A 13,909-nucleotide genomic window follows, 5' to 3' on the forward strand; every position below is an offset into this window, starting at 1 on the left:
AGAAGAATTTTGTTATTTGGGAAGTTGAATTACCAAAGATGGACAAAGCAGGAGTGATTTAAAATAATGAATAGCACAGGCGAAACAAGCTTTCAGTCAGAAATATAATTTGCTTACATCAAAAATTAATTTAAATGTCAGGAAAATATTTTTGAAAGAATATGTTTGGAGCGTCACTTTATATGGAAGTGAAAGTTGGACGATCAGAGTACCTGAGAAGAAAAGATTAGAAGCCATTAAAATGTGGTGCTGTAGGAAAATGTTAAAAATCAGGTGGGTGAATAAAGTGACAAATGAAGAGTTGTTGTGGTAAATAGATGAAGAAAGAAGCATTTGGAAAAATATAGTTAAAAGAAGAGACAGACTTATAGGCCACATATTAAGGCATCCTGGAATAGTCGCTTTAATATTAGAGGGTCAGGTAGAAGGAAAAAACAGAGCAGGCAGGCAACATTTGGAATATGTAAAACAAATTGTTAGGGATGTAGGATGTAGGGGACATACCGAAATGAAACGACTAGCACTAGATAATTTTACAAATTTTATGAATTTTTAAATTTTACGGATATATGATTTTTTTTAATACCATTTAAAGTTAATAAGAAATGTTACAGTTTTATATCCAAATATTAATATTAAAGATTTGCTTATTATTAGTTATAACTTTATATGCTACAAAGATATTTTTTAATAATGCCATAATGTTTGTGTTACATTTAATTTTGTTTACATTAAATGGCAATTTAGTATTGGTTGTCTTTTATTTTTGTTGTTTATTATTGAATCTTGGCAAAACTTCTAATGTTTTGAGCCATTCAAGGTGAAGGTATTTTTAAATTTATTTTCCCATTTTTTTATTTCTAAAAAACAGACATTGTTTATTTTTGTACAAATCTTGTTTACTATTGTGCTGATTAGTAATCTGTTATTATTTATTCAAAACATACATATATCCACTCATAGGAACTGTCTGTGTAAATTTTATTACTGCCCTATATTTTTTTTCATAAGAATTATGCAATGAAAATTTCCTGCAAATAGTAATCAAACTACAGACTACGAACGAAACTGATGTTTACTTATTGCATACATTTATTTTTTAATATTATAATTAGTTATTTATTTTTTATCTTGTATTTTCATTAGTTTGAAAAATAGAATTTTTATAATGTATTTAAGGAATATGAAATGTGTATTTTTCCCATAAGATTATTACTGCGATCTTTTAAATTGTATTTTATTTCTTAGAATCCAATTTAAAAGTTTTTGAATTAAAATAAAACTTTGGTTACTATCTTAAAATTATATTTATTCTGAATTCCATTTTTTATGTCTGCATTACAATGTGTATGTATTTCTGCTGAATAAGAAAAAATCAGTTTTTAATGATGCAAAGAATTATACAAACTGTTCATAAATTATTGATAAAGATGTCTTACAATTTGTGTTAAGTTTCTGAAATTTTGTCAAAATTATTATATTAAGTTAATTATGGTCTTGTACTTAAGATATATTATTAACACCTTCAGTTAATGGTGAAGACAATCTTGTTCACTGAAATTTTGATTTCCTACCATTATAATATTAGTTACAGCTTTTCCACTTTAGAAAATTCATAAAAACCTTAGCATAGTGAAAAATTTCAGTTCAATTATTGTCTTTATTACTTTGTCTAACAAGGTAAGGTTTGCTAACAGTAAGATCTAACAAGGTAAGGGCTGCTATAGTTAATAAATTTCTCCTTGATTTCTTTATTTCTTAGCATTTTGAAACTTGAGTCAATAAAATTTTAATGAATGTATGTTGGCTTCTAATTTGCTTTACATTTCAGCAATGGTTAAATTTTTTAGTGGATGAGGAGGATCTTTTGTGTTATTGTTCTTTTACAAACATATACAATATCTAAAAGTACAAAAGTGAATGCAGAATGACTAGTTGTGCCCTATGCTTGACAACTTGTATCAACTCTTGAAGAAATTATCTACAACATTAGCTAGCTTCACAATTTTGAAAAATAATAACTTTTTGAAAATTTCAGGGCTCATGCATCAAGGGGACTTTTTTAATGGTTAAATGATTTTTTTTATGATTTTAGATAAATTAAAACTAAAATTACTTTTTTTTAGTTACACTACTATTTAACAAAATAAGTTCTGAATATTAAAAATCTGAAATTGTGAAAAAGTTTTTTCATTTGGAGTTCCCAAACTCAAGGGAAAGTATTTGGGTAAAATTAATTGTTAAGAAAATAGTCCCTAAATGGATAATAAATTTTTTTTAAATATATTTTTTTTAAAGCTTTAAAAGATACAAGGATAAAGTCATAATTGTAAATAAAAAAGATGTCATTTTCAATGGTTGGGTGAAACATTTTTTGGCTAATTCTTTTTTCAAGAAATTCTGAAGACTAAGGGCTATCAAAAATTAAGATTTTACACCTTAAATGCAATGGGTAACTTATGAGATTGATTAAAATTAAACATAAATTTTCTTAAATCTTATTTTCCTGTCTAGCACTACAGCTCTAGAAGGGAAAGTATTGCAACTCGTCCAATTTGGGCATATGTGGTTTTCACTGGATCTTGACATTTTGACACCTAAGGAACCCAAAAAAAACCAAATGAAAATTTTCTGTATGGTTTGTACATACTTGTGTGTGTTCAGTGTTGGCCTATAAATCACCTTATATATCAAGAACTACTGCACCATTTTTGACCAAACTTGGTCAAATTACTTCTATTTATGGGGCATTGCTGCCATTCAATTTTCCATGAAAAAGGTTAAGGAGTGAGACTATAGAGCAAAATCACCCTCAGTATCTCAAGATGTTGCTTAATTAATGTCTTATTTTTCTTAGGCACGTTTGCTAAAAATTAAAATATCAGTTTGTAAAATCACACCCTCATCCGAAAAATGCTCTAAACTAGAGTCTAAGTGGGTATACTGCGTCAATAGTTCTCCCTGTCACCACAAGGAGCACTAGTGTAGCATTGACATGCTAAATTTAATTGTGTGTGTGTGTGCAAGTGTAAGCTACAACAAGATAGTCCTAACACTGTGTTGTCAGCTTCTTTTTTGTTACCATAGACCAATGGAATGGGTTAGGGAAGTAATTTTTATAGAAGTTGTTTGAATGCATATTGATACTATAGAACCAAAAAATTCCCATGAGAACTCCTTTTCTGAAGCAAGATATAGTTAAAAAAAAAACATATGGCTACTTTTACGGGTAGTGGGTGAATATTAAATAAATTTTTTTGGCAATTTGTGATCTTGATAAAAAACTTCAACTTTTGTAAGAAAAATGTTTTGCTGCAGTGCTCCACTAAAGATCTGAAAATATATTTCAAGCAAAACATCCCCACTCCTTTTTCCAATTTTTACAAACGCTTTAATACATTCTCCCCTAAAGGATAGTACTTACCTTCTAAGTCTACCAAGTTTGAAGAGCATCGGTCAATGAGGTCTATAGTTATAAGACCAAATACAGGCCAAAATGCATATGTACATTCCCAAAAATGTCCAACTGATCAAAATACCTTTTTGGACCTGACAGCATTAGAATAAAGTTTTTTTGCAGATTATTTACAATTTATTTACATTTTTTTTTTGTTGTAAAACATTTTTTTAATATCTCCTTAAGGGCACAAACTTAAAAAAGACAATTAAAAAAAAATTTTTTTTTTTACTTGTCAATAGTGTGAGTTCCCATTATCACTACAGCAGCATTTATCATTATAACTGGAAAACTAAAAACACTCACGGAACTAACAAAACAAAGTTTACATAATGGAATGTGAAGTAGTAAACAATCATCAGAAAATAATGACATTTATTATATAAAACAAAAATAATAATAAAATGTGCGTAAGTAAAATTCTAATGAAGAAATAATTAATGAATACTTTATTAGAACTTAAAATGAATCTTTTACAATTTTATAAAACAATTAAATAAAAACAAAAAAAGTAATAGTACAATTTTATGCAGGCAACCTCAATCGGAACTAAAGTTAGCTCTAAATAACATAACGAAACCTCTGTCATATTGCCCATAAACTTAATGCACGCTCTTCATATAGGTTACAGTAGGTAAAACCTATTTCAAAACAGATATTACACAAACCACACACCAATCAGAAATATAGCCTCACCTAGGTATTAAATTTACAGAGGGCATCTGTTTATTCCTGTAATGGAAAATTCTTATAAAAATATTTTTAATAAATTTTATTTTAAAAGGCTGTTCTATATTGTTTTCCAATCATTATTTAAGAATGAAATTTCTGATTTACTGTCAATAAAGTAAATTTCCCAATTATATAATTCCTGTTTATTTTATAATTTTATTTAATCTTTGATCTCTAAATTAACTTCATAAACAGTTTCCATAAAATATTGATTTACCCGGTCTATTATATTTATGAGCCAAATTTTCTTTATTTTAGTTTCAATTTCTCTCTGGAGTTTGTTCCAAATCCTTAACTCGAATTATTATTTTTAAAATAAAAGTTCTTCTAGTAGAATTAATTTTAATCATTACCATTATTGAGAGGGAGGATAATTTTTTAGAAATAGCCATGGTAAGATTAAAGTTTTTATTTTTGAAAAATATATTTTTTGGATATGCAATTTTTGTCTGTTTTATCCACTCCTTCTTCTCTATTACGCTAAAGTAAGGTAGTTTTCTGTATTTGCTGAATTTTTTATAGTCTTTTCTGTACACTGTCGATGATTTTTCTAGTGAAACAATACAACTAAGATGAAAAGGGAAAACTGAAATATGCTTAATTATGATACTTAAATGGTCAAATTGGCAAAAGGAAAAGGGCAGAAAATAGGTTAGACCTTTAGCGTTAAATGAAGATAAAGAAAGACATTAAACGGTTGTATTCTGTAAAAAAGACTTAATAGAAATACATGATTTAGTAAGTTACACACAATTTTTTTGAAAAAGAACACTATAAAAGAATTCACAGATGTACATGCTATAGTAGAAGGATCTACCAATCTACTACCTGACGTGTGTGCAATGAGATCTTAAAAATGGAATCTTTGATTTTCATTAATTGTATATTAATAAATTTACGAACTGTTTAGTCGCATATATTTCTTTAACGTTTTCTTTTGAGTACTTTATTTTTTCCCCCTTGTTTAGCATCTGGGAATTACCATCAGATATTACTTCAGAGGATGAATTAGGATATGTATGAGTTTAAGTGAAGTGTAGTCTTGTACAAAGATGTGTGGTTAATTGAAAACCCAACTATCAAAGAACACCAGTATCCATGATTAGTATTCAAATCCATATAATATTATATGCCTTTACTAGTAATTGAACGTTCAAACTATTGACTTCGAAATCAGCTGATTTGCAAAGAAACGTTCACAATTAGACCAACCTGATGGTTGAGCACTTTATTTTATTTATTAGCCAAAAATAGTGTTACCCCATTCCATAGGCAAATCAGCTTATGGCATGGGCTGAGTTAGTGAATCTAAAATCACTAACTTTTACACCTTCCATATTTAGTTTTTTTTTTTTTTTACGAAGATGCGATAACTCCACAATTATAACTCATAAAGATTAAGAGATACACTATATTTGGGCTCATTGCAGACACTCAGCAACATAAATTTAAAAAAAAAAAGGTGAAATTATGACATGAATTACCAAATATAATGAGGGAAGACATGAAAAAGGGTAGAGTGGTATTGGAAATTTACAGAATAGTTCAAAGATTTATATGCAAGTAGAAAAGCTGTGTAGGCACTGAAGAGGTGGTAAGAAAATAAAAGTTGTCTTAATGAATTTACTTCAGAATGAAGTGTAGACAGAATGACAGTACAGACAATACATGGACAGAATGAAGGTTGACAATGGGAAGCACGGCTACGATTTGACTGTATGGTAAAATGTAACTGTTCTATTGGAATAGAAAAACAACATATTGTCCAACAAATGACAAATGTGTTACATGCCCATAAAGAAATATACTTATCACAAAATGATAATACTATAAAATAAAACAAAAAAAAAAATATATATATATATACTTTCTGTGTAAGTTCTAACTGGACTTTTTTTTTAATTCTTTATTATGATGTAATTATATTAAGTAGAAGGTATTCAATCTTCTATGTTCTAATAATAATTTTCTCTGCAACTGTTCCATGAAAATTAATACTATTCCACCTTGTTGAGAAGTAAATAATATTGTGCAGTCCTTTTAAAATCAATTTCTTTTAAATCTGTTTTTTCTCATCTTACAGGCAATTGCTTTTTCTAAATGATAGGACAACATCAAAATATACCTATAAATAAGAAACATAAATTCATGTTTCTAAAGTCATCTGTATCATAATATGTTTCATTTATATTACATTTTCTATCTGCAATCCACAGATAAATTGTCAAAATCTAAATGAAGGTGATCAAATACATCATTTATTTTTGGAAAATTGTGAATTTGGTGAGTTTTGATTAAATATGAAGACAAATGCTAGTCTTGCATCCCCAAAAGCAGTTAGTCTGACATCCAGAAAGAGATTCGGCAAAACATGCCAATAATTTAGAAATTATATAAAAATTTGCGCCTTCTACTTTTCAATGTATCCAAGAAATACTTGCAGGTGAGCAAAATTAGATAAATTAATAACTTAACAAATACAAAAAAAAGAAAAAAACATTAAGCACGGTTAAAAAAATATGTGGTACTGATGATGGCTGAATTTGGAAGCCTGTAAATGATTTAAAGTATATATGAATGTATTTTTGCCAAAGCGTTCTCAAAACGTTTGATATTTCTCAAATTATTTTCATTAACAACTGTACAGTCATACAGAAAGATATTATAATTTTCAATCAAGTACTTCTAACAATTATCTTGTTTTCGAGAGTTGAAATAATTTTGGTGAAGTAATTTTAGTTGTGTTTAAATTAAATCTCTTTTATATTTTGTGTGCCACACGGCACTTACTGGGCCAACACTGACAAAACTACAAAAAACAGCTATATAAAAAAAATGTTTACCGAATTAATTTCTATATTGGCAGAAATACCGGTCGAAAGTCAATTGTTCTGATCGTAAACTGGACCAATAACCAAACATCTGTTTGCAGTGTAATGTACAGATAAATCAACTATTATTTACAGTATTTACTCAGCATCTTGTATGTTTCTTACAAATCGATAATATATTAATAGAATTCGGATTTTCACAACCACATCACAATCTACAGATAGGTTAAACTACAAGTAAAATTACATCATTTTTTAAAGAATAAATTAATTCTAGATAATTATAAAAGTAATAACAACGTATAAATGTGACAACAGAAAAAAATAACATATGTATGAACAATATTTACATAACTTACACCTTATAAGTTGAATCACAATTCAAACGTCAGAAGATGGGAAAAGCCGAACAGCACTACAGCACCTAGAAAAAACTTTAAATATAACACTACTGCACCGATACAAAGAGAATAAATGTATTGCTTTAAACTGAATAACATAAATGATATAACAAAACATTTTCAAGATATCCTCTGATATAAAAAACATATTTTCCTATGAATTTCTTTTCCATCAGATCAGATTACTTTTTAATATAGGGCTGGATTTTTAAGAAAAAACCTTTATTTGTATTTAATATAAATTAATTTCGCATTGGACACATTAATAATGTTTTATTGAAAGGTATTATTATTTTAAAAGACTAAAAAATAATAAAGCTATATTTTTCACAGTTGATAATCCCCAATTCAGTGTCTATGATGTTCAGTAAATCATTCAAGAAAGTCTATGGTTTTGTTTGCAAACGTAATACGTCCCGCCCCACTCACGTTTTGGTGCATGTTCGTCTGAAGTTTGAGGTTATACAACGGTAAAAACTAAAAAAATAGGTAATTAAGTTATTATGCAATGAAGTCTTTCACTAAGTGAATATTAATTAGATCAGTTCTTATTTACGGTACAAATTGTAGAAAAAGCTGTCATGTTTGCTTTATTAGTTTCTGGAAGACTCGTTCAAACCGATTTTCAGCAAGTTGGAGAGAAGCAGTTTTTGATTACTATACCTGATGCTGATGATATAAATCATGTTGCTGTCTTCATGACCGGTACAATACCATTTCCAGAAGGAGTGGCCGGATTAGTGTATTTCAGTTGGCCTGACCCTAATGCTCCACCAAATTGGCAGCCGCTTGGTTTTATTTCGAATACAAAGCCTTCTGCTATTTTTAAAATATCCAACTTGAAAACAAAAACTGAAAAAGAATTGGAAAGCAGTGGGTTTTTAGGATTTGATCAGCGGAAAATATCGCATTTTGCTCAAATTGGTATTTCGGTTGAGGCAAATGAAATTGTTGCTCAACAAACGGATTTACTTGTGAAGCAGAGTAATAATCAATCGACGTTTATGCATTTTTCAAAAAAGATGTTGGAGAACTTCTTAAATTTTGCGAGTAGTTTTGCTATTACTCAGGCACAAATGGTCCCAAATCCTACAGAAACTTACTTTCCTTTGTCAAGTCTGCAAACTTGGTACCAGAATTTTGAAAGAAGATTAGAAATTAATCCCTACTTTTGGAGAACGTAAGACAGCTTGTTTTATACTTTGATAAGAAGAATGATATCTGTGTCATTCAGTGTATCAGCCTTTACAAATTGAAGCCTACAATGTGATGATTGTTAACTATAGTTTTCATTGGTGTATACTGATAATGTTTGGCATTTTATTATATAACTTGTGTTTTATACCTTAGTTCTAAATTTAGTTCAATAAACTGCACATAAAATTAGAAGCATTGTCTTATATCATTGATTTTTATTCTTCTTTTATTTTGTATTTGTTTTAAAATATATTTCATGTATGAGAATTGATAAAAGTGAGTTTGTTTCATTTTTCCGTTAAGCATATAATTTTTTGACTTTGTTTTGGCAAGATTTGCTGAATATCTTTTTCATATATATGTGTATATATATATACATGCACACATAGCATTTTGGATGTGCATTAATAGAATAATATATTTAAATTGTTAATTTTTTTAAATTAAATTTATCTGAAGGCTAGAGATAGTATATTGATGTACATTTGTCTGAAGGTTTACCTATGTATACTATGTGTGTGGTTTTTTCTATTTTTGGCCATTTGATTTGATAAAAATTACTTACAAACTATAATCAGTTAAAAAGAATTTTGTAGTTAAATATGTATACATTTGTTGTTTTAAAAGTATATGTTTTAAATATAAAGATTACCCCAAGTTTTGTATTCTTGAAATTATCTGGTATTATATAGATTTTTCATTAGATGGACTTGTAAAAACGTGTTTGTATTCTATATTACTGTTAAAATCAAAAATCCTATAACAATCTGCTAATCAAATCTTAATTAACATAGCACTTTATTGTACGTATCATACAGCTGATGTGAAATGATTAAATCTGAACTATAGATGTGTCTGATGAAGGGTTATGATAGACAATTTACATTTTGGTTGTTTCATTATTTACATAATTATATATCTGCATAAATAAATTCAATTGCCCAACTACCTTCCCTACAATTACTAGAAACATAAACTAAACCCAAAGCTGAACATTTTTATTCCAATTTATGGTAAAATTAATGTTATATCTTCCAAAGATAAAAGTAAAAATTATATATAATCAATTACCAACGTATAAGTTGATTAATGTCATCAAAACAGACATTTGTAAAAAATTTTCTTCTATTATTTTCTTTTTTTAAAACCATCAAAGTAATAAAAATTGAAGATTAGGAAAAATATACAAAACTTGAATGACTTAACCGCATAATCATGGTGGTTTTTTAATCATTTTTTCTGTTTAATTTTAATTCTGCATAAATTGTCATAATTTTTTTAATTTAAATTTAAAAAACAAATTTGTGTCATAGCGACTTGGAAATTAACCATTGTTCTATTTTTAGTAGATAATTTGTTGTGAAGGGGTTGAGTTAACAAATAAATAGTTTTAAATATTAGATTATAACAATACTTTTTTTATTGTCTGAAATCAATAGGTAGAGATTGGACTAATGCCTAAAGTGATAAAATATTTTAGCGTAAATTTTAATCCTGTCTCTTATTAAATTGTTGCCACTGAATAATTGTTGTTACTGAATACCCATAGTTTGTTAAACAATATATTTTCTAGTAAACAGCATGTGAATATTTAATAAAATTAAATTAATGTGTTTGGAATTTAAAATTTGAATTTGTTCTAGCATTTCATAACTTTGAAAAATGTAAAATGTAAATCTTGTCATTAATAGCATTACATGCAAATTAATGATGTAAGGGCATTTACATAGATTGATTTTGCTTTTGATTATAGTAATTGTATGTGTTAATTTTAAATTTGGTGAGACCATCTGATGCAGTAGTAATCACAAAAGTAAATTTGTGTATTTTTGAGTTGCTATATTATGAGTATGTGTGTTTTGCTATTCTATTATAGTTTGACAGTAACTCTTGCTGAGAATGTTGGCAGTTTTGTTTGCATTGTTATTGGGCGTGTGTGTGTATCTATGTTAAGATTATATATTTTCTGTTATTGAATGTATTTGTGATTTGCTCTCTGCTTTATGTAGCATCTTTTATATAAGTATAGGTAGTGATCAATATGTGCCTGATGTTTTATTGCATTCAGTTACTCAACAGCTACTCTGAAAAACTTGGAAATTCCTTAAACCATAGTTTTTTGAGAAGAAGCTCTTCCGTATCCTTGGGGGTTTGCCTTTCCTTTGGTATGTATATTATTTCCTACTATAAGCTTTATAATAATTTATAAGCTTTATAGTTATAAAGCTAATTCATAATAAGCCGTAGAACAAGTACTTTTCGTCCCTTATATCTAAAAATAATAATAGTAATTCATTTAATTAAGTCCCACTTCAATCTCGTCCAGTTGCATTTCTTTTAAACTAAAAAAATACCACAAACAGTAATTTGTGCTAAATTCCATAGCACAAAATACTTTCATTAATATAACTGTTGGAAAGGTGTAAGTACAGCTGAAAATATTTTGACAAGTAAAATCCATTTATTTAAAGTAAATTTAGTTCAATTTTTAATTAAAATCTAGTAGCATTAATTTAAATAATTTAATATTGTGGTATAATTTTTAAAATGTACAACTGAAAATACTTGCTATGCTTTTGTCCGATGCATCAGATAATAGGACATAATATTTAAGATTAATCCAAATTAAAATTCTACAGAAACTAACATACTATAAATAATATTTATGCTTCACTTTTTTCCAAAGCACTTCTTTATGCAGTTTTATTGTATGAGGACTTGTGTCAAAATCTTACTTCCCTGAACTGACACCTAAGATTAATGGTAAAGGTAAAGTGTCTTAAAGTAAAGAAAATATAAATGCTGCTGAAATTGTAATTAATGTAATCAAAGTGGATCATATAGAGAATAGTTGCCATCTTGTTTAGAATTAGAACGTACATATAGGTAAGTACTAAAACATCCAGATTTTATACAGAATATATAAGCCAGAAACTCACTATGCTCAGAAAAAAAAAAATTCAGATTTTCAGTTATATAAAAACTACATATATAATAATTTAAAAAAAACCTATCTAATATACTATTGGCAACAATGTAAAGGAGTTTTATAACCACTTCAAAATGGGCAGTATCATCTACTTTTCCACAAATGAGAGATAGTAGCTGTAAAACGTTTTTTTTTAAAGCACATTATAATTTTTATTCTAAAGACATATTACTATTCATTGAGCAGCTTGGCAGAATTTTTATAATTTAAAAAAAACTCAAAATATGTGTACTGTGATTCAACTAGTATGAGTGGAGGTGTTTTCTAGTTCCTTCATCAGTGGAGTTGCAAGTTGCACTCTTATTAATGATGATATTTATCTAAAAGTGGTTGTGCTTTTAGATCTTTTTGGAGCTATATGCCACTCCTTAATCAGTGGAATTAACTGATTCCCCTACGTAGAGTATTATGTTCAGTTGTGTAGTAATGCACTCTGAAATTATATATTACCTACAGAAACAACTAGGCTTTCAGTGCAAACAATTACTGGGGTCATAAAATAGTGACGTTTAAAAATATTTTTATTTGCATTTAAATAATTGAAGTTACTTATTTTCCAGCACAACGCCCAGCTATTTTTATGTAGTTCATCTTTCAACAAGTTTTTAAATTACTTCCTGGAAGAAACTTTTTGGTCTGGCATATAGCTAATTTTGTACCTCTTCATCAGAACAAAATTAATTCCTTCTCAGTGGACCAAAAAGATTTTTCTTTCAGTGGACCAAAAAGATGAAAATCACTTGGAGCAAGGTCAAAACTGTACAGTGGATGGCCCAGCCACTCACAACCGAGATCTTGATGATAAAGGATTGTTTTATTGTCTGTATGATGTCAAGCATTATCCCAAAACAGAATCACACCTTTTGAAATTTTACAGTATTTTGGACATGATTTTTCCCTTCAGTGATTGCACTTGCAGATTTCATTATTCATTGTTTCACTTTCTGAGTGAAGTGAATAAAAACTGGATTGTCCACATCCCAAAATATATTAATCAAATTTTCTGCAGACTTCGAAATTTTGATTTTTTTTTGGCATAGGAGATGAAAAATCTTTCCAGATTAAATTCTTTTGCTTATTGTCAGGTTAAAAGTGATGGGTCATTGTCTCATCAAAGATTATTATTATTCTTTCAGAAATAAACTTCCTTCAAGTTCAAAATATTTTAAAAGTTTCTGGGAAATTTTCTAATGATTCTTTTGTGAATGTGTTCAGTTGACAAGAAACCCAGCAAGCACAAAGTTTTAGAAAATTTTAAGAATCATGGAAGAATGAAAATACCAAGGCATTGGCTTATATTCAACTTCTGTTTGTCACAAAAAGATTCCTGTCGTTTTAAAAATGATCAATTTATTCTTAGATCTTGTTTCCACTCAAGCAACTTTCTTCATATTTCTGCTGCATTCTATTAATAATTTCTAATGGTTTTGCACCTTCAGAATTGAGAAAGTGCATCAGTTCTTCCTTGGTGTAATCTGACAAAGAAACACTTACTTTAAAGTGACATTTAAATACAAACCCAAGCAGCTATTGTTGAAACAATAGTTTCAACTAACAGATGATGTGATATAGCAAAATAGTCAAGTGTAGTGAGAAATGTAATTAGGAGGGAAATAAAAATTATTAATCAACCCAATAAACATGGATATGTATAATTTTTTTTTCATTTTCACGTAAGTATTATTAATTAAAAACAGAAGATATTTAATGATATCTATGGTAGTTGTATATATGATGATTTCAGTTTTGTGATGTGTTCAGATTATCGTTTTTATCTAATGCATACAATATGTTTAAATAATTCATGATATGCATCAGACTGATATGGGCCAGCACTGAAGCGTGATGACCATATTTTCTATCCAAAGGAAGGCATTTTAACTGACTGAGGTGATAGTTATACATTTCTGGTGAAGGTAAAAAATAATTTAACCCTTTTATTACTGACAGGACATATATATCCTGGAGATGTGTAATACTGTACTAGTGGGATATAACATTACATTAATCACATCTAAATATGTCCCATTGGTATTTTTTACACTTTAGTGCCTGTGTAATTTGTAACTATATGTCCCAATATTTCCCTCCAATTCTGTAGTGTATTGTAGATATTCGTGGTGTTCAGAGGTTAAAAAGTTGAAGCATTTTCACTAGCAAACTGCAGTTACTGCATAATTTGGTAAGTGCAATTTATTCTCTTTGTTTTTTATTATAGTTTATGTCCCAGTGGTACTGAAACATAATCACTAGTATATTTTATAACATGAATTTCATAATTTTTTCTGCGAAATGCAGTTGC

General features: G+C 28.3%; 2 protein-coding genes across 5 annotated transcripts in view; one reads left to right on the plus strand and one right to left on the minus strand.

The window, feature by feature from the left end:
- Positions 1 to 7,449, minus strand: part of Bmcp (uncoupling protein Bmcp mitochondrial) — a 62,778-nt gene extending 55,329 nt beyond the window's left edge. Inside the window, exon 1 of one of the 4 annotated variants that reach the window (XM_075357254.1) lies at positions 7,380 to 7,449. The gene's annotated coding sequence lies outside the window, so the exon portion shown is untranslated. Of the gene's footprint in view, positions 1 to 7,032; positions 7,194 to 7,379 lie in introns of those variants that run through there. The other 3 variants (XM_075357255.1, XM_075357259.1, XM_075357258.1) reach the window with 3 other exon arrangements.
- Positions 7,450 to 7,807: 358 nt separating this feature from the next.
- On the plus strand, positions 7,808 to 8,911 carry LOC142319695 (protein OPI10 homolog). Its single transcript, XM_075357260.1, has one exon. The coding sequence runs from the start codon at positions 8,003 to 8,005 to the stop codon at positions 8,603 to 8,605; it is 603 nt and encodes a 200-aa protein (XP_075213375.1). The 5' UTR covers positions 7,808 to 8,002; the 3' UTR covers positions 8,606 to 8,911.
- Positions 8,912 to 13,909: the final 4,998 nt, after the last annotated feature.

This window comes from Lycorma delicatula, chromosome 2 (assembly GCF_047948215.1).
Source record: "Lycorma delicatula isolate Av1 chromosome 2, ASM4794821v1, whole genome shotgun sequence".
Classification (NCBI taxonomy): domain Eukaryota; kingdom Metazoa; phylum Arthropoda; class Insecta; order Hemiptera; family Fulgoridae; genus Lycorma; species Lycorma delicatula.